Source organism: Mycteria americana, chromosome 7 (genome assembly GCF_035582795.1).
Source record: "Mycteria americana isolate JAX WOST 10 ecotype Jacksonville Zoo and Gardens chromosome 7, USCA_MyAme_1.0, whole genome shotgun sequence".
NCBI lineage: Eukaryota > Metazoa > Chordata > Aves > Ciconiiformes > Ciconiidae > Mycteria > Mycteria americana.
This window is the reverse complement of record NC_134371.1, coordinates 68,037,725-68,063,670: the sequence shown is the minus strand read 5'-3', so window position 1 is coordinate 68,063,670 and position 25,946 is coordinate 68,037,725. Positions and strand designations below refer to the sequence as shown.

Sequence of the window (25,946 nt, the reverse complement as noted above, 5' to 3'; positions counted from 1 at the left end):
CAAGGTTGAAATGTTACCTTGACTAACTCTCCTTCATTAGTTTCCCAGCAAATAGGTTTTAGTTGGAGGTCAGTGTATTTGATTTTCAAAGCTCTGGGTAGCATTGGCGTAACTACTGTAGAGCTCATCTGTTTCTGTAAATTGGTCTCAGTTGGCTGTGGCTTTCCATGGCAACGCTTGCTAATTCTTTTGCAAGAGAGCATCTGCGTATAAGTTATCTCACAAGCAATAAAAAAATGGTCTGTTGATATGAAGGAGCAGTTTCCCCACAGACTGAGGTACTGGTAGCTCACTGTCCAGGATGCTCTGGTGGCCTGCATGGTGCGTGACAGCATGTGGTGGCCCAGGGTGGCCAGTGGGATGGGCAGCGAAAGCTGGAGTTGCTCTGCTTACAGTTATGGATAGGAATGCTACACGTGGGACAATCTGTTTTCAAATGCAGGTGGTGGTTTCCACAATGTAGCAGAAATCATAATGCAGCTTCTGTCTGGCAGAGGAAGAGGTAACACTGCTTTTCAGATGAGGACTTCTAGCTTTCTAGACCTGGAAGCACAGTCAGGAGTTGAGGGTTTTTTTGACAGTAGTAGGGCTTCACACTGTGGAGAAAGACCAGCTGGAGTCCCTTGAGCCCTTCTTGGTGAAGGAACACCGTGTGAGTGCTAGCAGTTAGTTGGTATTGCCATATTCTTCCCTTATGCAGATAGTGGGAGAAAGGAGGGGGAAAGAAAAACTGAAGCTAAGCTCCCCTTCTTCCTATTGCTGAGTTTTGCTCTGCTGGGTGGCAGGTTTTCCAGGAATTAGTTTCTGCCTGAAGGACAGAGGTGCCACCTAGAAGTTCTTCATTGTTGATGATGCATGTTTTTCTTTCTTGATTTCAGTAGTTGTGTTGGTTGCAGCATAGCCACACGTTCACCTGTGTAGTTAGGTTGAGCTAACTGAAAGGAAGGTGTGCTGCTGCTAGAGGAGCTTGGTGAGGACAGGAGGAGGAAGAGGCTGGTGACTTCTGTTTGGTAGCTGTATGTGAGGCTGTACCTCAAAGTTTTTTGCCAAATTGGATTAACCTGGAGCCCTGTCAGTAGGACCAGAAGTCATCTGTGCTCGGATCTGGAATCCCATTGAAATTTTTCTCGTTGCTCCATTCCTGTTCTGTTTTACCATGTGTGATGGTCTTTACAGATCTTTTTGCACTGTGACTTATGGGACCACACAGCTACAATTAGCACCTCCTCTGCTACTGGAGCACCTGCTGCTTTGCAGAGGTTGCTGCACTTCAAATCTCAGCTTTTTACTTTGTTGCATCGGAACTATATATATAGTGCCTAACAGAAAGGGCTTTAGTGGAGCTGCTATCTTTAACCCTGAGACTGTTTTTGTACCATCTGGCCATACCATCTCCAACCAGAATTGCATGCAGTGTTCCAGTATTGGGGCTACCAGCTTTACAACAGGGAACCTAAATGATTCTATGATTTTAACTTAATAAAAGATGAGCAGAGAACACAGAGAGGGGTAGGAGACTTTGAAGATCAAATTGCTCTTGCTGTTGATAGCAAATCCCAAGTTTGCTATGAAATTGTATGGTTTTGCAACTATATTATAGAAAGAATGTTTGTTGGTTGGGGGATATCTTTGTTGGTCATTTGCTGTGAACAGAAACGCAACGATAACTGGTAAAGTTTTGTTTGCTTTTGTTTATGACTTGTTTTAAATGGTGAGCCCTTAAGAGTGAACTTTAACAATATCTTCTCACCACATTAAAAAAAAAGAAAAAGGCAAACCATCAAAAAACACTTACCAAGGTGCAAAGCCACCACAGGAAGCACACGACTACCAGAAATCTTCGTGAATAAAGCAATCTAGGGGATTCAAGTGTCTTGCCGTATGCAGAGTAGATGTTGACCACACCGATAAAACTCTTTAAGGCCTTTATAAGTTAGTTTAGTGCTTATGGCAACAAGTTAGTGACACTTACTTTTAAAGCAGGTAGAATGCAAAGAGATGCCAGTATTTCAGTTCGTTCTTCTGAGGGCTGCTGTGGTCAACTTGAGGTGGTTCTTCACCATCAGTAATTCCTGCTCCTTGGGAAGTGCTGGGGTGCCAGCACTGCTGCTGGGCAGCTCAGCCCCATTGCAGGATGATGCTGGGCAAGTTCCTTCTCTGGGGTAAAGGAATTTTGCTGTAGCAAAACCTCCTCTCGCACCCGTTCCTTCCGTGAGACCAGGAGACCTCTGTGCATGTGGTGGCTGATGGTGGGGGAACACAGAGGTGTACTAGTGCGTAGGGGATGAGGAAGGAGCATGGGGCTTGCTTGCAGTCCCTCTTTGCTGCCACCGTCGTAATGTGCAGCCTGTGCACTTAGTGTTGCCCAGCTCCAGGGAGGAGGAAGCAGGGGGTGGAGAAAGCTGGGACAAGAGTCTCCATTTTGTGATATGATTTGAAAATTAAAAAGGTTAAGAACATCTGTAGCTGCTCTCAAGGAAGTGGCTATAGGGCTGAACACGAGGGAAATGACCGTGTGTGGTTACTGTGCTTTGCTAGAGCGGTTTGTGAACAGCCGGTGAGTCTCAGAGGAGGGGAGCTTTGCAGTAGCTCTGTGGTCAGAGCCCAGCACATTTGCACGTTTTACATACTCTCGAACTAGAAAGCTGTAGTGTGTGTGAAGTCCACCTACTCAGGCCGTTGGTATTTGGAGGAACTATTGCTTCTAATTCTGCCTCTCATGTTAGAGGCTGCAGAGTGGGACGTGGGAGACCCAGGCTAGTTACCGATGCTGGCGCTGATTTCCTGGGTAAGTGGGCAAGTCATTTAATTTCTCCTTCTCCTCTACTCATTTGCAGAAGAGACATGCTGACAGTGTTTCTTGTGCTGTCTCACCAGTCTTGACTTTGCTAGATAGCAGCTGTTTGTTTGTTTGTTTTGATTTGTTTCTTACTAAAGATCTAAGACATGATCGGAAATCCAGGTGCTGTCATAATAAATCCAAGAATTTTTTTCCTTAAAAGCAAGTAAAATGTAGGATTCCCTTGTTGAGGAGCACCAGTGGATCATGCAGATGGTTGTTGTACCCAAAGGGATGTATCGTCTTGGTATTATGCCAAAGGTGATGTAGTGGTTTTGCAACAGGGGGTACAAATAGCCCCCTCCCAGGTACACTCTTAGTCTAAATAATTACCCAGCAGAACAGTGTTGAGTATGGAACAGTTTGGTGCCAGGATGGCACGTCTAAGACCTGGGGGTCATCTCTTCTCCACATGTACAGACTGCTAAGCAGATGAAATCAGTTAGGTGAATAAGGTGGAGATGGGATGGATTGCGGCTTATAAAACTCATGGCTTGCGAAGAGAACTTGGAGGAGAACTTGTAGATGCATAGTGAGTCCCCAGACATCAGGTTTCTTCATCAAATACTTCAGCGTGGTGGCATCTCTGAGATTCTAAGGCTTGGGAGAGCAGGATGAAGCAATCTCTCTTGCTCCAGTCCAGTTAAAGAGGGGAGTTGTTCTGCACTTACAGACCTTCATCTGGACAATGGACGTGGACAATGAAAATGCTTTATTTCCCTCCTGCTTAGGAAAACTGCTGGTAGCTCCTAAATATTCAGGGAGCAAAGGGAGCTTGAATTACTAGGATGTTTTGTGGAGGAGGAAGGTAGGTGTTGAAGCTTTGTAGAAGTCCTGACACATTGTTGGACACTGTATCTCCCTTGTGCTCCTAAATCACAGCACCATCCTGGCCAGATGGCTGCTCTTGCTGCGTACATCCATGGCACAGCAGTGAGTTGTGTGATGTAGTCTTCCAGTCAGCAAAGTCACATGTGTTGTAGTGGTTTTTCTTCCATTCTTTCTATGTTTGTTTCCACCCCTGCCTTTCTGATGGATCTGTGCAACAACTACAGTGTGTTTTCCTCTTTTGGAAAAGGTAGAGCCATTCCCTGGGCTTCAGCACCTCCTCATAGACCTAAGTGCTGTGCTGACTTCTGGCTTGGGTGTACGACCAAAGACTCTTGAGTTGAAAGAGTTAGCGTGCATTAGCGGAGCTGATGTATGTGACCCTGTGTTCACTCTCTGTCTGCCCCAGTTGTGAGGCACATTATATTACCTTTCACTGAAGTTTTAGCTTTTAACTGGGGCATGAAGAGCACATGCATAGTCTTGCTACATCCAGTTCTAGTGACCTGACGAGGATCACTTGCCAGGTAAACCCAGGAGGAACAAGCTTTGCACACCCTTAACACTTTCTCTTCCAAGAAGCTGTGGATTTGGAGGTCTTTGCTGCACCGACTGAAAGTTTTTCCTGAAAGTTTTTCCACACATCTGAAGTGAACACCAGGAAACTCCTTAAATCAGTGCAGTGCCACCAGGAAGAGGCCGTGTTTCCTGAAGATCTGCTTCATTGCTGGGAAGATGACGTGGCACTCTGCCAGAGAACTTCCATCACATCTGAAAGGTGCAAACTGCATGCTAGCGCAGGCACAGAGAAGGGACATAGGTGAGCGGTGTGGAGGAGAACATAAAGGAAGGAAGAGGATCATTAATGCTGTGTCCCAGGCAGGAATACAAACAGATTGTCCATGTAAACCTCTTTTAAGGCTGGAATCCCCCTTCGGTCCCGTTAGCATCAGTCTTAGTAATAAAGCTCTTTTTTAGATGGTTGGCTTGTGGGAAAAAAAAATAAATGAACTTCCCCTTGTTTGCACGTAGTAGGTTTTGGAGTATCGGCTACACGGTAATTACATAAAAATCATGCCATTGTTTGGTAGGTTTCCATGATGGCTTGAAGCTTGATACGTGAATATATTTGCCTTCAAGGAAATTGATACCGCTTTAGCTGAAAAGTGGTTAGTATTGACTATACAAGGATATACTAACAGATTGTAAGCTTCTCAAGAATTGAATAATTTAAAGTTGTTATTATACCAGGAATAGTGGATGAGAAAGAATTAAGTACACAGTTAGAGTTTAGAAGCAAGCTGTAAAAATTGTTGGTCACTTCCTTTCATAGAAGCCCAGTCCGTATCCAAAGGAACATCAGGCTGGAAAGATCAGGTAATACAGAGGAAAATGTGACTTTGTGTTTGTGTACGTGCTCATGCATCTGCAACAGCCGTTACAGACGGGACAACAAAGGTGGTAAATTAACACGCAGCTTTCAGAGCGAGCTGAAAAACTTCTTTCCACATAGGTGACACGTCATGAAATTCAGAGAAGCAGCTGAAATTGCATTGGAAAAGCACAGGAAACGAGCACGCTTAGTTCTCATAGTGCGACAGTGAATTGAGTGGGTTCGCAAAGCGTTGGGTCTGGTCCGAAGCAGTCAGTAGGTGAATGCACCAGGAGTCTGCCTCCTCTGCTTTTCGGAGTTAGATTGCTAAAAATGGAAATCTATAACATCTGTTAATATAGGCGTGTGAATAGTGAAGGTTGGCTGACATACCCAATCATATGCACCCTGTTTTTCAGTTCTTAAGAACTTTGCTGTGCGTTAACTATTTTTGCTGAAAATTTCCGTTGTATGCGCTCTCAGCCCAATTTTTAAAACAAAGTTTTACAACACAGATCAGTCATATCGCAGAATGAATACTATAGAAAAACCCAAGGGGAATTAGTAATTCTGTTTTTAGGGCAGAAGTAAACAGCATGTGGTGACATCACTCTGAATAATAGAATAAAATAAAATAAACACTGAATTGTGCATTCAGTGAAAGAGTCCTGTGGAAAAAAAAAATAGCATGTGATCACATACATAAAGATGATGAAATATTGCATATGCACAGAAGGGACCCAAATACAGTTAAAAAGACAGCCTCATTCTGCTCTGTAGCATTTGGGTTCTTGAATTTCCAAAAGTCACATTTTGAAAGCCTTTTTTCTTCAGTGTGACTGGAAAGAAACATCCCTAGAAAAGAGCACCGATAGTAGTTATTCTAGTTAATTTTAAATTATTAGTGAACAGGAGCTTTGAGAGTTAGCATAGTGAGCAGATCCATAGGTTGGAAGAAGACATGGGTGGGCACTGTAGGCAGCAGGGAAGGAGGTGCTGAACCTTTTGCTGTCCTCAGATGTACTTGGACAAGAGTTTTAGACCTGAAGGAGCTCTGTGTATGGTGATGTTCTACTCCAATGAAAAGTTTTAACCTTTTTCTTTCCAGTGAGCTTTAGTTAATTGAGGCTGATCTGACCTTCATCTGCTGTGGTGGTGGTTGTACCTTCCCCCAGCTGCTCTAGGAGGGTGGGTGGTCAGCAGTGCGATAGCCCCTTCAGTGATTTGGGATTTTAATGTGCTGCTTCATTGCTCTTTGTTATCATATCGGTACTGTAATTTTCTCTCGTTAAAATTTATGAAGTTAAGTAGAGCGCCTGGTTTTATTTTAAGTGAGTCTCTGGTTGATTATGCTAGATTAGATGCATGTCCCGTGCTGTATGGGTGGTGACATGTTTCTTTACTAGCGTGTTGAAAAAATAATAGTAATGGAGAACTTTTGGGCTGACATAAACTATGAATACTACAAAAATGACATGCTCTGCACGCTTAAGGAAAGCCTATCTGTTAGTATCTTAGTATAAGCAATCGTAAACATCCCCTGGCTCTGTCCCTGTCATGAAACCAGAAACTAAAGTGGTTGAGAGGGAAAAAAAGAGGAAGAGCTTGCAAATGGTGCTTCAAACCAAGTTCTGGTTTGGTCAGATTTTATCAGGGATTTTCCTGTCCCCACTTTTTAGGGACTTTTGCTCCCAAAACAGACATTCCGTCGTTGCATTTAGCTTCCATGTTCTTTGTTTACGGTGGGAAGCGTAGGGCCAGTGGTGTAGCAGGGCCAGCGAAGGGGGTCAGGTTTTCCTGTCAGAACTCCCCAAAATGAGCCGGAAGCAAAACTTGCATTTTAAATCCAAGCGGGTCTCAGTGTGCAGGTTTGCCTCAGGTTAAGTGTGGATGTGCCCTGGGGGGTTTCTTCTCAAAACCTATGTGGGTTTCGTGTTTTCCCTTTGCCCATTAAAATGTTTTTATGAATGGAAAACAAAGGGTGCTGGGTCCATGGGGTCCAGCCGGGACAGGCAGCACCTTTCAGGCAGCTGATGGCATTTCTCCTGGCAGGCACGGCAGCTCTGCTTGCAGCTCCTCTGCATCGCAGTGCCTTTCTTTTGGGAATCGCGGCAGTTCTGCTGGGAGAAATTTAAGTGTGTCCCACGGAGAGCGAGAAAACTGAGTTGGGGTAAAAACGCAACAGATCCTTTTGTCTGCTCAGATGGGGAGCCTTGTTTGAACTCAGGTGAGTTTTCTTAAAAATGCCTGTTGGGGCTTGTAGCCAGTTTCTTTTGGTATCTGACATCTTGAAGTATCTCCCAGCTGACAGCTTTATGCTCTGTTTCCTTATTCAAGTGAAGCTCTTTTTGAGTTTCGTGGTATTTTTGTCGAGGGGGACTCTTGGCAGGGCCAGGTGCAGATGTCGCAGCTTCACAGGAGGCTTCGGAGCCAGGTGGGCTTTCCCGAGCTCCTCCTTCCACAACAGCGGATTAAATTCTTCTCTCTGGTTCAAGGAAGATTTGCAAATAGTTTCTGAAGTATTTGATTTAAGCCTCCGCCTTTTCTTTCCTTGATTTTTGAGACACAAAAGTTTAAGGGGGTCATTTAACAAATAGCGTTGTACATTCGGGTTTTTCCCTTAGAAATGCCAGGACTGTTGGGCTCGAACCACTCTGCTTTTACTGAGGAGATCTTGGCTGTGGCAAGTATAGGCAGGAGTTTTTACCGAATATTATTCTCTTCCAAATATTTCATCAAGTCTTAATAGTTTAATAGCCAAACCAGAAACAAACTCATTTTGAACAACTTGCCTTTAGAATTCCCTTTCCCGATTTTTTTTAACTTTTCATCTTTCTGATACCAAAATTTTGTGAGGGCTTTATCTGTGTATGAGAAAAAAATGCTTTCTGTGGGCTCCAGATCTGTTCATTGACCTCATCCAAAGAAATTAGATGTGAGTTTTGGCAATCGTGGCTGCATGCTTTTGTTTTTGTGCCTGCGTGCACCCAAAATCACGAATTTTGTGGTTGTAGCCCTTGCGCGAAGGATGAACCGTTGTCCCCCTCTGCTGGTGGTGCACCGGGCTGGGGATTTGCTCACCCTGCCAGCTAGCTGAGTTACTCTGCGACTGAAACACAGGCTTTTAAGAAGGTGGCAGGTATGTGTGTATCCACTGGTCAGGATTTTAAATGACCAGAGAAACCCTTTGCTTTGGGGAGCACTCAAAAGGCTATAATGCATGTGGAGTGAACAAGTAGTATCTTGAGAAGAGCCGTCCTACCTTCCGCTAAATATTTTGCAGCATGCCTCACAAAAGACTGTTTCCACCATGAGAAACAAATCGGGTGAAGAGAAAATGTGCTCTGAAAAAAGCAAATGCTATCCTTTCAGTCAGACTACTCCCAGCAGAGACTGAGTGCATCCCTGTGGTCCCGTGTCTGTCCCCTGGAGTAGCGCTGCTCGAGGAGGATGGGTTAAGCATTGAGAGATGCTGCGAGGATGAGCAAGAGAAAGTGGAGCTTGTTGTGCAGAAGAGATGAGTGGAGCATGGCACAAGCCAAGGCAAACGCAGTCTCAGAAAGGGTACAGCCGGTATCTGTAAGTTCATCAGGGAACATTGAAGAGGGAGGGAGGTAACCTGCAGAAGATAAACAAAAAACAATGGTCTGCTGAGGCTCTGAAATCTTTTAAGTGGCAAAGGATAAAAATCCCCTTAAGATTTCTGAGATGAGGCATGAGAGTTTGTGATGGGGCTGTGTAATGTGATACCTAAGATTGCAAGAGACCAACGTAATGGCTGTGGGGAGCTCTGAGTCACCGACACGGGTCTGGGGTGAGGCTTGGACGGGGGACAGTCGCACAGCTGCCTGTACGTGCCTGCAGGCAGCAGGGTATTGGAGGAGCAAAGGGCTGCCGTAATGCTGTCCTGGCTGTCACCGGGTGCCGTGACCTGTATGTACAACAATATTACTGTCTAGGACTGGTGAGAGATGCTACTGCTAAGACAGAGCAGGAATTTGTCTTGTTCAACGGAGACTTTTTGGAAGACCGTTAAGATGCATTTTTAAAAAGGTGAATTCCTGACATGGAACATGGGAATATCTGGAAAACTCATTAGTAAGAGTAAGTTAGAGATTGGGTGTTGGTTTGTTTGGTTCATCCCCCAAAGCGTATTGTAAATGAAGCAGCACTTAAGGGTGTTTTTTGTATTCTGGCAATTGCTGCCGTGATTAGAAACAAGAGTACGAGCTATTAAGCAAAACCAAAGAACACTGTGTTGAAAAGCAACAATTTTGATTTATGAATCTGCAAGAAGGCAATGGTTTTATATTTTCCTTCACATTTTAAAATGTCTGGACAATCTTTTTAATATTATGCCCACACAGACATTAAAATATATCGAGTTTCAGTTATATGTCGTTTAAAAGAGAGTGTTTTCTATTAGATTAAAGCTAATATCCTTAACCTTTTGCATTTAATTTTTCTGGTGCTGTGCAGAAATAATGACTGGCTTGTTTGCATGTTCCAGTAATCATGCTCTCAATTACTACTTCTCCATATTATTGCCGAGGGAGTGTGTCTGGAAACTCAAATTTACCATTAAAGTGGCACGGGTGGAAGGAACATGCAATTTAATTGTAAATGTGTGCTGTGCTGTTAATTTTCTTTTTTTTTTCTATGATAGTATCGCATTTGCTGGGTGCTTTACAAGCACAAGGGAAGCTTGTGCAGCAGTGTCAGACTTTCTCCAGACTAAGCCTAAGGCTTATAAAGCAATATTCATTGAAGTCTGCTATATCACATTAAGGCCTAATGCTGTTGCAGCAAAACCAACACACATTTAGTGCAAGTACATTTTGGCAGAGATAGGGGAGAAGAGGAAAAGGAGGGATGGAGAATAGAATTGGAGGAGTCTTTCAGCCTCAGACGAGTGATGGGCAACATTTACCAAACCCACAGTACTGTCACGTTTAGTTTAGACCCATTTTGTCACGTTTAGGTTACTGTCGCACTTAATTAGTGGCTACCCCAGGAGAAGCAAGTGGGATGGTTTCCCTTTGAGAGCATGGAGCCGTGGCTGATGGACAGTGATGTGGGGCCAGTGCCAGAGCACGGGAGCCTCTCTGGAGATGCAGAACAGAGTCCCACATCCTCCTTCTCTTCAAGAAGTCCAGACTCCTTCCCCACCTGGCTTATTCCCATGCCAGTGGGAGAGGAGCAGCCTGTCCCCCTTTGGAAAGGAACATACACCCATGCCTTCCAAGCATGCCAGCTCTTTCGCTGATGCTCCATGCTCTACCATCAGGATTGGGACTAAGGAGACTTCTTACCAACACTCATTCTTCCACCCTCTGCTTCTTAAGTATTCCTGTAGTGTGGTGTTGATTTTACAGCCCTGGTATCAGACAATACTTTAAATAGAGGGACTGTCCCGCCTACCATTAAAAAAAGATGGTATTGATATTTTCCTGGTTTGCTTCAGGTGATAAGGATAAGCTGTAACTTTGGATGGGAGTAGTTTTGCAAACCAGCCCCAGAATACTGAGGTGGTTTGTGGTGTTAGATAAGGCTTAAAAAAAAAAGTAGGCTCTTGGAAGGTGCCCCTGCTGCTTGAAGGCACTGAAGTCATAGGCTGCACTCCTTGTGAAGAAGGTTCCTCTGAGAAGTATGACCCTTGCAATGATACTCCCTTGAGTAGCTTCCTTATTCTCTGCTGCCCACCCAAGGCTCTGCACCTTTCATAGAGCAAAGGAGAATAAAACAAAGGAAAAAACCTGATAATCTGGAAGGGGAAGAAACAATAGAGACTAGGGAAGAATTGGAATTAGCAATATTTAGTTAGAAATGTGAAGACTGAAGTGACTTCAAAGCTGTGAAGGAGGTAAAGCAAAGAGAAGAATGCTCCTTTGGTGTTACAGCTAAAGGTTGCAATGAGTACGGCACCAAACTCATGGTTGATGCTCTGAAAATATGAAAAAAACAATGAATAATGAAGGCTTTCCCCGTTTTTTATTTGCATCTCAACCGGTGCATCCAAAGAGTCAAAAGAAATCAGTAGATTTACATAGACTCCTAGATGCTTGCTATGACTGTCTTTGGTTGAGGCTAGATCTGGATCTCGTTTATATTAATGAAAAGATTCCCTCAGATTGCAAGTGGCATTTTATCAGCCTGACTGTATATTTTGTGCCTCAAACTGTACAAAGCCATTCCTGACAATTTTTTTTTTTTTTTTTTCCTCAGCCAGAGTCAAGTTGCTCTTGGAGAGTGTGAAGACAATCCATTTCAGTTGCGTAGAGGATCAGACAGTCACATAAATGCAGGTGTGTTGGCTTTTGAGGTTTGGTTTTGTTTGTTTTTCGGTGGGAGAATTAAGTTCGTAAACTATAGAATTGGTGGTTTGGGCTTTTGTTCTTAATTGAGCTAAAGCTTAGTAAAACATGGAACACTGACCCCATAATACCCGGAGTGTGTGTTCATCTAACTCCTTTCCAGTCTTTCTATTTAAGCACTGGGTATAAAATGCAACGTGCATTTTTTTTCGAGTCAGAGCTGTCTTGTATACGTTCTTGGCAGTCCAAAAGATACTGCATTAAACCTACTTAGTGCTACTCTTTCCTTCTGGAGATAGAGAGAAGTAATAATAAAAAAAATAACTCTCCAATAAAGCTTATTTCACCATGACACATTAAGTATAAGGAGTTTAAAAAACAAAGGCTGAGAGGTGAGAAAACTATGAGGAATATTAAGCTGTTAAAGGAAATTCTAAAAATAGAAGCTAACTTTTTTTTTTTTTTAAAAGGAAATATAAATTGTACTGTTTATATTACCCAGCCTCAAGTATTGTTTTTCAGACAGTTAGGTGCTTAAGGATGTGAAAGTTATTCCTGCTTTACAGTAAGAAGAGAAGCCTTCTAGAATAGTTGTGGAACCACAAGACCTTCAGCAGAGGGGAATTACTTGGAACAGAGTTACCAGAAACAGAATAATCATTGACATTTCTTTTTTCACTTTTCCCCTCATTAGTGAAAAGTACTGATTTTGAATAATCAGATCACCAATGCGAAGACTTTGAGAAATGCTGTGCCTATGATGCTAGCTCATCATAGTATGCAGTAGCCTCATTAAGCAATGGATTTGTGTTCTGACAAATATTCAAACTCTTCTTCACATTTTCCTTAACTATTTTTCCTCTGCTTTCAGTATCTAAACGTAAAAGAAGATTGCAAAGCCATGGCTTTCTGTGCAAAAATGAGGAGCACAAAGAAGAGCGAAGTAAACCTGGAAGCTCAGCATCAGGGTTTAGAAATACTTTTCTACCTGCAAGATAAAAATCCCATTTGTTACACCAGTGGCGAGTTTACCTCGGAGGAGCTGTGCATTGAAGCTGCCCAGAGGTGTTGTGAGTATATGGGTTTTATATAAGTTCTCAGTGGCAAGGCCTGATAGTATCAAAAGTGATGCATCCTTCTCTACAAACATCGACTTACACGCAGAAGAAATATGCATGTTACGTAGTCTAGGATGGAAACTTTTGCCAAGGGTCTGTTTGGGCAGTTCTTAAACTGCTTGGAGTGGAAGAAATGGTGGGAGGACTGTCTTGAGATTCGTATAAAGTGATGACCTCCCACCCTGGTTTCTGGCAGGTACAGGTACTGATTTTTTAATTTGGGTGGGATGATTAGGTTTCTTTTAAGAGAAGAGAAGACACCATATACAAATAAGTTAACACAAAGCCGGCTTTACCTCATATGCTAGTTGGTAAGCCGGTCAGGATCTGTCCTGTGATATAAAACATTTTGGAGAGAGCTAATTAAAAAAAACCCAAGCAAAACCTATTAACTACTTTTCTGGTTTTAGTTTTCTGTTACTTGACACTTCTTTGCAGAGAGTTATGATGTCTGTAGTACTAATAAAATTCACCAGTTAAGAAAACCTGAACTGTTCACAAATGCAGTAATACATAAATGTATAATGAAGTCTTCTTGCTTTGTCACTGTGATCCTTGACTCAGCACAATATTTGAACATGTGTGTGATTATACTGGAATTAGTGGATTTAATCTATGTTTGAGCCTCATGAAGCAGTGTACTTTTATATTTACAATTCTAAAGTTCTTTCCCGCCCTGATCCTAATTTTGTGCTCCCCAAGCTTCATGGAACACTAAGTATTATTCAGCTGATGCGGGAGTGGTGAATCTGGCTATATAAAGAGGCAAACTGGGCATAAGTTTTCCTGCAGCTTTAAAATGTTTTCTTTTCCCATGTCACCTTGGTTCTTGTAACATTGAGTACCCTTCAGTTCATTTGCCTAATTGCTTCTCTTCCATTGGAAAGGCAGGGATGATGGGAATCTGAAGGACAAACCTCATCAAATAAGTACTCATGTTGTTTTTGCATAAGTTTTAATGAAAATGAGGAGTACTTAAAACCCACCCGTTTATGTCAGCATGTAAGAGCTGTGAACTGCTGCTGTTTGTATGGGTGTGAACCCACATACGGTGCAACTGCTCCCAGTAATTTCTGCTGGAAGTTTAAAACCTTTGAAGAAATGAGTTAAAATGAGCTTTCCTTAAGGGAACTTCTTTTTGCCTTCTCTCGCTTTTCGCTAAGTCCACAGCACATGGTAGTGAAGTACAAAAGTCTTACCCGTTTCAGCAAGCCTGGGATGCTGGTCTCTGCTGTAAGTCGCAACTTGAATAGTTAAACCATTGATGGCATCTACTTACTGCTTGCTGACCTGCAGAAGGCAGTGGCTGCCCAACCCCGCCTTCTGTGAACTTTGCAATTAGGCCGTTCAGTTTTTATTTCCTTGGCTCCTCTTCTTCCCTTCTGCTCTCTCTCCGCAATTCACAATAGAAACGGTTTCACTGAATTCTGCAGGACCCAAACGAAGTGCTCTGCAGTTGGCCCAATTTCAGAAAGACACTTAAGCACATGCTACAGTGCTCTCTGCAACAGAGCTGCTTGCCTGACCAGGGCTTTTGCAAAAAGGTACTGCCTTCTATTGAGCAGGAAATGAAAGTAAGGAATTCAAACAACGGCAGCCCTGTAAACATACCGTAGCCTGTTTTTCTCTGGGATGATGTAAATGCAAAGGTTAAAGCAGGGCAGCCTAGACATACAAGTCAAAGTCTGTTCTTTGTCAGAAATCCCTCTGTTGAATTAGCAAAGAATGGAAGAATGACATGTTATGCTTTCTGCTCGTTTGCTAATGAGAGGGGGAATTTCATCGTTTCACTAAAACCTTCGATTTCAACTATGGGAGTAAAATTTATTGATAAAATAAAACTGAGAACAAAGTTGTGGTATTGCTGAGTGGTTTTGTTAAAACACCCATTTCTGTGATCTGGAAGAATTGAAGATTTTTAGGTCATTTCCGCTGAAGTTCAGACCTTTGGCAAAATCAGGATTTCAGAATAAGTTTAATGTTAGAAGTAGCTGAAATGATACGCTGTTTAATACATTATAAAACCAATGGAGTGAACCAACATGCAGTTTGCAGTTCCACTTTAACCATAACTTTCTAATGTTTGTTTTAAACTAATCCTAGTATCAGTTTCTTTTTATGATATATTTTGCAAGATTAGATATTTGCTTTATGCATTTGTAATTTTGGGGTGTGCATATGTATTGTAGCCTTGTGATTCATACGTTCATTTACTTTTCTCTGACAGCTATATCTCCTCTGTGCCATAATCTCTTTGCACTGTATGATGAAAACAAAAGACTCTGGTATGCACCAAACCAGGTCTTTAAGATAGATGAAAAAACATCACACCGGCTCCATTATCGAATGAGGTAAGTGCAAAATGTCTGAAAAATGATTCTTAACCATATGTGGATGCTCTAACTCTTACTACTGAACTCACTGAAGAAGCAGGAAAGCAAAACCAAAAGAAATAGCTTGCTTTTCACAGCATAGATAAGAGATTAACAGCAAAAGCTTAAAATGATTTTTCTTTCATCTTCGCTATATAACCTTGAAAAAAGCCCCAGAAGTTGAAAAACCACAAGAACCCGTATCCACAAAGCTGTAGGTGACTGAACTAGCTAAAAGCTAAATTGAAGGAAATGCCTGAAAAATGTTGTTTTATTGTGTCAGTATTTTGCATGTTTCAATTTTCATTTGAAGTGTTCAAAGTGAACTGTACTCCTACTGAAGTCAATGGGAATTTTACTGTTAACTTGAAAGGAAAAAGCAGCATTTGCTGCTTTTCAAAAGCATATTGCTTTTGAAATTCTCCTCTAGGACTGTAGGGGAATTTGTGTGACCTTGCTGTGGCTGGCATGCACTAGACTGGAGAAAGCATCAGAAAATAGAAACCACTGTTCCCAGGATCTTTATCTGTCATGTACCATCAGACTGAACTTCAGGTGGCATTCTTAAAATATAGCACATAGCCTGTTGAGGTTTTTGGGGCTGAATGGGTACACCAGCCCTCATCCGCTGGAAAGTGAAAGCAGTAATGCTGACAACTGTTGAGCGCTCTCACACACTCTACCTAAAGGAAGGATGTCCTCCTTTTAGGATTTGATAGAAATCTAATTCTGCACATTATAGTGCCTTCTTTTTTTATTTTTATTCTGACTTTTCTTCTTGCATTAATATGAGCTTTCAGTGTATGATATAGGAGAAAAATATATGGAATAAGCTTTGCTTCCAGGAATAATTAGTCTAGAAATTTTACCCATCTTCCTAAAGCAAGTCCACAGATCACTTTTGTTGATTCTTCAAGGTACAATTGTAAGAAAATAAGCTTCTATGTAATATTCCCTCTCTGCCTTAAAATGTAATACTCACGTACATGGTCAGTTTGGGCTATAGAGAAAAAACTTCAAGTGGTAATATAGCTGTCTGCATTTTCACATCTTTTTCCTGATAATCTCTAGTTAGACAACGTGACTCTCACTTGTATGTGCTAAGGGGAGAACTGGCATGTATAAACCTCAGGTTGTGCATCCAAAGCGTTTTCTAGGCTTGTTAGTGAATAACAACCACTTTGCTTATGCAGATACAAAGAGGGAGCTTTGAAAATGTGATCTTTGAACTGTAAGGTGTCTCAATGCTTATTACATTTGTGCCAGACTGGAATTGTTATTGTTGTTGGATGAACTGTTACGAGAAAAAAAAATACTGACAGTCAACAAGATGATGTTTGCTTTTCAAGTAATTATAATACCGATAGCTATTTTTAGAAGAGGAAGAGGATATTATAGTATTTTCTTTTTTCTTTAACACAGTCTGTTAGTGGTATTAATGACTTAACCTTGGCTAATCTCAGTTTTAAACAGCTATGATTTAAGTTTGGCAGATAAACACCGTACAATAAGAGAATTGAGTGACTCTCTAAAAGAAGCTCTGAGGACTCTGATGGCCTCTTACAGAGCATTAAATGCCCCTTCTTGCTTTAAGAGATCAGTCAGATTAACCATATACTGGGTAATAAGCTTTCTTGGTATAATGTGAATCTGGGGCGTTTTCCCCTGATACTGAAATTCTTTGATGTGGTGCGCTTTCCTCAGTAAAAGAAGGTGGTATTTTAAAAAGGTAGTTGTGGGAATTTAATCTTCTGATTAGAAGTATGATGCTGTTTTTAACTCAATTCTTAAAAAATAGTTTCTGCTGTGTTTGGTGTTTATATGTTTCTGCTTTGGGTGAATGATGAGAGCTCTCTCCAGGTACTCTTTCATTCCTACAGCATCTTACCTGCATGGCGGGTAACAACCACCTTTTAAAACTGCTTGAACAGCTCCCTCTTATAAATCTTCTTTGGCTGTTCACAACTCTATCAAATGTTTGGTATGTGGGCAGAATTACTCCATGTTGAACTTTATTTTCTGAAAACTTTTCTGTTCTGTGATTTTATGGAATGAAGCTATGGAAAATGTCCTGCTTTCTGTATTTAAAAGTTCTGGTGGTTTATTTTTTTAAGCTTTGGAGTTGAGATTTGAAGTTTGGCAGAGGCGTCTCTTTTGTCAGATGTATTTCATGCATGCAAATTGGCAAACCTTGGGCCAAGAATTTCATATGCATTTAAGAAGAGATTATATGAGATTAGGTGCTAAAATCTAAAGATTCCTGTCTCCCTAGGAATACTGTAATGTATTGGTGAAGTGATACTTTCTTTTCTTTCATTTCTGATCTATTGTGTGTCTTGGCTTGGGCATCTGAACTGAGAGCAGGGCTGAGCAGTGAAAAATTGTGAGCAGTACAGGATTATGAAACTGTTCTCTAAATGAATATTATTTATTCTGAGCTCTGCAAGAGGCAGAATTCCTTTTGAAAAAGGAAAATGGTCTGGACTTACTTAATAGTGCAGTGTGTTAGACTGTATATAATCATTTAGAGACTAAACCATGTTTATGTGGACAACCTTATTTCTGAAATGTCATTACATTGATAGGCTTGATTTAGTCATGTCCTAGTAAAATTATATATATAAAATGAAGGTATGTGACTGAGTAGTTTCAAGTGCTTTTAGACGTTTGATTTTTCTCCCACTGCTGAAAGCTTTAGGTTTGGTTTCTGACTGTGTGGACTTCCCGCCTCCTTTCCCTATCAGATCTGTGCCAGCTGCTATACTTTTGGTAATATTTTAAAAGGACTTGCTCTTCACTAGAAACTTGGTAACTAGCCCTATATTTCTTTCACTTGCCTCAAGTTTAAAAAAACCAACAGCCTACAACGTAACAAACCACAGTATTGTGTAATATCCTGGACTAATTAGCACACCAGCTGATGGAGGAGGAGTTTTACTGTTCCATAGCTGGATTGTGTTTAAGCCAGAGGTAGCAGTGTTTCTTGGCATAGAGAAGGGGCCCAATACACGTGTTTCTGGAAACTCTGGAAAGAAGGACTGTCAGAGTCGCTGTAGGTGAAAGAGAACAGCAGGTCCCCCTCCAGCATTTCCACCGCTCCTTGGGCAGATTGAATGGGTGAAGTGCAAAACTGCTCCTTCCCGGGGATGACCTGGTCAGGCTGGCTCCCAAAATCCCCCCACTGGCTCTCACCCATGCCGCAGGTGCCTGTCCTGGGCTAAAGTGCTCTAAAGGAGGGGTAGGTCATGCTCCTGAAACTCAGGAGCACACAGTCTCCTTTCCAGCTCGTTTGCAGGACTTCTGAATTGGAAAGCTTGTGCTCCTGTTTCTGGTTGTGAAAGAGGAATAGTAATAATCTGCCTCCCTCTTACCACAAGCCCATCGGTATCTTCAAGGCACAGACTCTCCTTCTTTATTTATATGGTTCCTCAAACAATGGCGCTCTAATTTTTATTGTAACTAACAAGTGTTGTCTTAATCAGTGCAGTTTAATTGGGGAAAGGAGCAAATTCTCATCTCAGTTACAAACAATACACAATACCTTGCCCATAATTATTTTCAGGAAATACCAAAAGAATTGGAGTTATTAATTATCACTCATCTTAGAAAGGAGCATACTGAAACAAAGTCGTTTCCTGGAGGCAGAAGGATTTGCTTCCCTTTGCTTTTTGTTCTTCAACCCAAGGGAGTTCTGCTGTATCTTACAGTACTTGTCAGGAGTTAGGGAGTTAGCATAGTTGCATGTTGGTGTTCCTACTCATGCTATAGATACATGCATTTTGGGGACTTGAAAAGACTTACCAAAAATAAAGGATGGACAGAGACACAGTACAGAAAGTCTCACCTCTCTTTGAGAGCAATTTGATACATAATTCTTCATTTGAATGGTCAACTTACTGTGCAGATAACACGTGTGATTAAAACCCACGGTGCTGAACTAAAAGTGTTAATTTTGTTTTGCTCTTTGAGATCCTGACTCTGCACTGAGGCTGATACACACCAGCCTCAACCACTGCAGAACTGGGGCTTAATCCATGAACTCTCCTTCTGGTCAGAGACAAATCACAAAGATATAGTCACATATTTTAAAACACACATTTGCATGTGGGTTGTCCTGCTCCATAATGTTCGTAAGCATTTGCCAGTTGACTTACTGCCTGCCTGCTGTCTTCCAGGACATGTCTCTTGCAATTTTTATTGCATTAGATTTGAAATGAAACTGCTTGAGTGACATAGTGATTTGTTATTTAAACAGATTTGTTATTTGTAATCTCAAAACGTGTTTGTAGATTATAATGTAGTTTATCTATTCAGCTTTTTCTTTCAGTACAGAAAACGTGCATTTCCAGTTCAGGAGTTGGATATACCCATCACATGCCTCAGCGTTTTCTACTTACAACCTTGGGTTTTTTCCACTCATTTTTTCTTTACTACTTCTTTTACGTGCAGTGTCTATTACCATTCATGTTCATTTGTCTTTTTCTTGTGTAAAGCTGTTTGATCTCATTTTGGTCACAAAAAATGGTTATGATTTTGCTGATCACATATTTAGGTAGCCATTAAAAGCTTAGCTGTCAAGATGTCATGGTAATGTGAAACAAATTCTGTGACACGGTGCTCACTGTCCATCAGAAATGTCTGATTTCAGATCTCCCTTTGTATTAATGCAGTAATATATATACACACACACACAATCCAGTCATACTGCGTTGTTTGCTCTTGATAGTGCTGAATGCTCCTCTGGAGTTAGATTGACATATTCTTACAGAAATCCTTCCTACTTAGCAGTTGGGTAAATCTGCTCTGTTGTAACCTTTTAATTGTAAGTAGTTCATGATCCTTTGCAAGGCATGAACCTTTGCAAAAGGCACATTGATTCAAACCAGATTTAACTAAACTTTACTTGATTTAAAATGTTACTAGAACCCAGATAAACACAAATTTCTGGAATAATTTAGACAAAGATTTCTCAAAAGGTGCTAACAGAGGCTTGAACTCCAAAATTTCATTTATTTTGGAGTTAAAGTAGGATGAGAGGAAATGGCCTCAAGTTGCACCAGGGGAGGTTTAGACTGGATATTAGGAAATTTTACTTCACTGAAAGTGTTATCAAGCACTGGAACAGGCTGCCCAGGGGAAGGGGTTGAGTCCCCATCCCTGGAGGTATTGAAAAGCCGTTTGGGTGAGGTGCTTAGGGACATGGTGTAGTGGTGGGCTTGGTAGTGTTAGGTTTACGGTTGGACTTGATGATCTTAAAGGTCTTTTCCAACCTATACGATTCTGTGATTTTCAGCAGATGCCAACTCCTTTAGCAGGTTTTCAATTAAATAGCCTTGTGTACAGGTATGAGTAAAAAACTTGTTTGCAATATACACAGAAGATTGACTGTGTCCCTTTAAAACTGGATGATTTGAATTAGTGTCTTTTTCACCAGCTCCATCTGAAACCAAAGGGAAGCAGAAATTCCAGGGAGCGAAGCATAGCACTGCTTCCCGCTCCGGCCGCGGGGGAGGTACGCACGGCAGTTCTGTCCTGTGCATTGCTACGGTGCCTATAGAGGAGGAGGTCTGAAGTCTTGTTAGCCCTTTAGATGAGCCATTTTGTCTTGGAATGCAAATGCCAACCATTGCACAGTAGAAGCATTACACTCTCTTACACTGCTCAAGCAGTGTCAGAGGTGATGGAAACATAATTGTCATCTGAGCGGCGGCTTCTTGTTCAGTGGACTGCGCAGGGATGTGACAGGCAGTCAGGCATGGTATTGTGAGTTAAGAGTGAGATCCTGTTGAGTGGAAATGCTGAAGACCTTTGACTAATACACCATTTTTCCCCAGTTGCTCAGGCCAGGCATGTGGTTTCAGCAGTAGGCCACTTTAAGTTGCAACCTCAGGGTGGAAGATTGATGGATTTTGACTTGTAACTGGTTTTCTTTTAAAAGTTTAAATTATGTATCTAATGTAAATGGAGGATTTCCCAAAAAGTTTTTAAATTTTATTCCTCTTTTCTTGCAAGATACTACTTTACAAACTGGCATGGGACTAGTGAAAACGAACCCTCAGTGTGGAGGCATTCACCAAGGAAGGCAAAGAACTCTTACGAGAAGAAGCTGGCACCAGAAGGAACCCCTATACTTGATGCAAACTCATTAGAATACATCTTTGCACAGGTAAGAGGTTGCTTGCAAGTATCTCTGCCATTGTAGTCACACAAAAACTATTTGATCCGGTAGAAGCTGCTTTAAAGACCTATTTCACAGAATCACAGAATCATATAGGTTGGAAAAGACCTTTAAGATCATCGAGTCCAACCATAAACCTAACACTGCCAAAACCACCACTACACCACGTCTCTAAGCACCTCATCCAAACGTCCTTTAAATACCTCCAGGGATGGCGACTCAACCACTTCCCTGGGCAGCCTGTTCCAATGCTTGATAACCTTCTCGGTGAAGAAAAATTTCCTAATATCCAGTCTAAACCTCCCCTGGTGCAACTTGAGGCCATTTCCTCTCGTCCTATCACTTGTTACCTGGGAGAAGAGACCGACCCCCACCTCTCTACACCCTCCTTTCAGGCAGCTGTAGAGAGCGATGAGGTCTCCCCTCAGCCTCCTTTTCTCCAGGCTGTACAACCCCAGGTCCCTCAGCCGCTCCCCATCAGCCTTGTGCTCCAGACCCTTCCCCAGCTCCGTTGCCCTTCTCTGTACATGCTCCAGCACCTCAATATCCCTCTTGTAGTGGGGGGCCCAAAACTGAACACAGTATTTGAGGTGCGGCCTCACCAGTGCCGAGTACAGGGGCACAATCACTTCCCTAGTCCTGCTGGCCACGCTATTTTTGATACAAGCCAGGATGCCATTGGCCTTCTTGGCCGCCTGGGCACACTGCTGGCTCATATTCAGGTGGCTGTCAACCAACACCCCCAGGTCCTTCTCTGCCAGGCAGCTTTCCAGCCACTCTTCCCCAAGCCTGTAGCGTTGCATGGGGTTGCTGTGGCCCAAGTGCAGGACCTTGCACTTGGCCTTGTTAAACCTCATTTAAATAGGTCAATAGGTCAAATAGGTCATTCAGACTTCTAAAGTACCTGTAACCTTACCTGGTAGTATTGATAAGTGTTTTCTTCATAATTCTGTGTGGTGGAGGGAATTTGCTACATGAGGAACAATCTACCCCTGTGCAGACCACGTAAAGAAACTGTCTATCTCGCAGTCCAAAAAGGGCTATATTTTTATAGCATACTTTTTAAAATATTGAATATTTTTGGATATAAATGCTATCACCTTTTCTTTTGCAAAACATTTGCACATAATGACTTTGAGATCTATATTCCTATAGATGAACAGTAGCAGTATTAAAATTGACAATATGGTGTCCTGTTAATGAGTCGTCTTTTACTGTGTGGTGTTAAAACATGGGCTGCTGACGCCACTGTCACACAACCTGCTTACATGCAGTTTTTCTTTCCTTCTGTTGTGCCTCCCACTTGTTGGCGGTACGTGCTGGACGTGGCAAGTAGGCAGGGTCCCTATTTCAGAAAGCTTGTGCTCTTGTACAAAAAAGTTCATATACACACCAATGATTTTGCAAATGAGAAACTGTCTGGTTTCGCCAAAGAAATGAGAAGTTTGAAGTTGATGAAGGCTTGTGAAACAAGCAATTTAAATGCACTGGAGGAAAACATGTTTACTGTTAATTCTGAGTATAATTACTGCAGATTTTGAAATATGGTTCTGTCCTTCAGAAAAGAGACAGCATGAAGCTGCTCCAGTGAATACTTGCTGTTTTGTTGTGAAACCACAATAGAAGAAAATACCAAGTTAGCCACAGCTATGTGTGCATTTTAATGGTACCACTTGCATTCTAAAGTAGTAAAAGAAGCAAATATTTTTTTCTGCGTAATCAAACTAACTTACCCTTTGTTTTGTATGAACATTCCTGTGTACCTGTATGCAACTTTGCAAAATCACTGTTTGAAAACATGCTGCAAAACTGTTTTTAGTCCTTTTTTTTCCTTCTTTTTTGAGTGCCAGCAGAAAAAATGAAAACACCTTTTAAGTTGTGGAATGAGTAGGGACCCTAATGAATATTGTAAGATAATATTGTGTTAAGCAGAATTTCACTTTTGGGTAATAACATTTAAAAAAAAAAAAAAGCCAAACAGAAAAACACTAATGCTAGTATAAGGCAACAGAATGTGCTCTTTGGTAACCAAATATTTTTCAGAGTGTCCCAGAGCAAGGCAGTGGCCACAGAGTTTGCGATCTTGTCTTTGAGATGTGGCTTAGAGGCTGAGCCCATGGGGTTCAGAGAGACACTGGGTGATGAAAGGCAGAGATAAAGCAGAGACGCAAAGTATTTATTGTGTACCAGAAAAAAAAAATCATGATGGTACTAGAAGGGGACAGGGGTGGTGCTTTCTTTAGTTAATTACAAAAAAAAGTGAATTTTTGGTGGGCTAATGTATAAAAGAAGGGCACAGGGGTTTTGGAAGTGTCTGAGCAGTGCAGGTGTTCTACGGGTGTCTACACACGTTTTTGGTGAAAGCCACAGTGCTGTGGACTGTGTGCGAGATGGATGTGCTCTGGCAATCCACGTGGTGATTCCACCTGTTCCACAAACTGCCATTTTAAAAGACTTCTGTCAGGCACAAATATCGGTGTTTCTTCTCAAATAGGCAGGGTTTGTGGGGTGGCTAGTGCTTGCCTGTGTTTCTGTTTCGCTGGTCTGAGAGAAGACTGCATCTATTGCACAGCTCTTCCCTTCTTCCCCTACCTCTTCCTGTCCTGGCTTTCAGTTTTGGGTGACTCTCGAGGAGAGCCTGTGATCTTGCGACATATTGGTTGCTCATAGATAAACTATGACAAATCCCAACTCTGGTAGCTTTTGTTTTTTTGTTTCCTGTTAAGGGTCAGTATGACTTAGTGAAAGGCCTGGCACCAATCCGTGACCCTAAAAATGATCAAGAGGTTCATGAAATTGAAAATGAATGTCTGGGGATGGCTGTCCTTGCAATCTCTCACTATGCCATCAAGAAAAATGTGAAGCTTCCAGAGCTTCCCAAAGATATCAGGTAAGTTGGGATAACTTCTTTGTCACTGTTGGGTCTGCTGCACTTCTCTTCAGAAGGGATTTTAAGCATTTTACCTGCCAGGATCTGACTGTACAGGAGTTACAAGCTCCAACACTACTATTGCCAAGTGGATATCTTGTCCTAATCTTGTCAATAGGGCTACATATTAGAAAACCTGATTTTTTTTCTTGCCTGGAGAGTATTTGAAATCTATGCAGCTATACTGATGCATACTGATGTGTCGGGTACTGATTGACTTGCTGTAAATTCAGGGTTCTGGGTTAGTGGGTTCAGAACCAGCAGTGTTGTTAAGTGGCAACCTAATGACAAAACTGTCAGAATAAATTGTTATTGATTTGAATGGGCTGTATCCATCTGACTAAAAAGCTTTCAGATAAAGTTATTATTTGAATTCCTGTTGGCTACTAATGCTGTAAACCATTGCTACAGTACCAACTGCACAGTGGTTTACTGCATCTTGTTCTCTGTAACTTTCAAAGTAAGGCAGTTGCACATTTTAGAGAATTAAAAGTTTAAGAGACAACGGTATTAACTCATAGCATTGTTTTTCCTTCTAGTTATAAGCATTATATTCCCGAAACTTTGAACAAGACTATCAGACAGCGGAATTTCTTAACCAGGATTCGGATAAATAATGTTTTCAAGCATTTCCTTAAAGAGTTTAACAACAAAACCATTTGCGACAGCAGTGTGTCTACACGTGATCTGAAAGTTAAATACTTATCAACAATGGAGACCTTGACTAAACATTATGGAGCAGAAATTTTTGAGACTTCGTTTTTGCTGATTTCATCCGAGAATGAAATAAATAGATTTAATTGTGGAGACAATGAGATCCTCCCACTATATGAAGTCATCGTAACAGGAAACAATGGCATTCAGTGGAGGCTCAAGCCAAATGTAAGTATCCCTTGATAAATGGGAATTAGAGGATTGCTTTTGGGGGCATAACAACGGTTAAAAAATGGGCATGATCTTCAGACACTGCAGATCAGCTTTTTATTGAAAGGACTTCTTTCATAGGATTTTAGGATTATGCAGGTTGGAAGGGACCTCAGGAGGTCTGTAGTTCAATGCCCTGTTCAGGGTTAGCTTTGAGATCAGACCAGGTTGCTCAGGGCTTTATCCATTCTGGTCTTAAAAACTTCCAAGGATGGACTCCGCACAACCTCTGTGGGCAACCTGTTCACCAGGAAAATTCACCGGGAAAAGTAAAGACTGTACTACATCTGCCAGACCAGACACGTGTCTTGAAAGATTAATGTCTGTGGAGGCCCTTACGGTTTGGTGCTCTGTCTTGATATCAAAGTCTGTTGATGCTTTTTCTATATATGGCACCCCAGGTGCTGTGTTTGCTCATACTCATAGACTTTTCATGAATAATTTAAAATATAGTGACATTAAAGCTAAGCTTTCTCACATCAGTGATATTTTATATGTTGTTCCTTGTTTCAGTGCTGCTAATTGAGGTCACTTTGCTTAACCTCTTCTGTACTTTGTGTGCAATAAATATTAAATATGCTCTAGGTTTTAAGAGGTTATGACAGTTTTTCTCCACATACAATACTTGAACAAACTGACCTGTTTTTGCTTGCCTCAGTTCCCCCCAGTGATGAGAACCCTAGTGATAGCTATCTTTTGTAGCATAGGAAGTATTGTGCTTCACTCCATTTCGATGTAACCTAACTATCTCTATCTTTGATGGAGAATTTCTGTTTTAAATGATGATATTAATGGAGGGGGAGGGAAGGAGGTACTGATATTTGAGCAGAAAAGCTTGCAAGAAGTGCAGCCTGTTTCTTGTAAGGCTCCTGTTTCTGCTGATTTATAGATTGTATTTATTTAAATGCCTAAACCAAAGACTTTCATCTCAGTGAGAATCTTTCTGTGACTAGCAGGAAGCTTTGCTCAGCCTGAACATTTATCTTTTTAAAATAAGTAGTTACTAATAATTTTCAATAATTTTTGACCTGTAAGATGCTCAGCTTCGTTGTGGTCTGCATGCAGAATTTCA

The 25,946-nt window shown here is 41.5% G+C and overlaps 1 protein-coding gene across 1 annotated transcript in view; it reads left to right on the top strand.

The window, feature by feature from the left end:
• Positions 1 to 25,946, top strand: part of JAK1 (Janus kinase 1) — a 67,274-nt gene that overhangs the window by 22,912 nt on the left and 18,416 nt on the right. Inside the window, exons 2-7 of the mRNA XM_075508917.1 lie at positions 11,269 to 11,344; positions 12,225 to 12,423; positions 14,699 to 14,822; positions 20,856 to 21,009; positions 23,748 to 23,911; positions 24,490 to 24,832. Of these exons, the coding sequence (XP_075365032.1) occupies positions 11,339 to 11,344; positions 12,225 to 12,423; positions 14,699 to 14,822; positions 20,856 to 21,009; positions 23,748 to 23,911; positions 24,490 to 24,832 (990 nt within the window). The 5' untranslated portion in view covers positions 11,269 to 11,338. The remainder of the gene's footprint in view (positions 1 to 11,268; positions 11,345 to 12,224; positions 12,424 to 14,698; positions 14,823 to 20,855; positions 21,010 to 23,747; positions 23,912 to 24,489; positions 24,833 to 25,946) is intronic.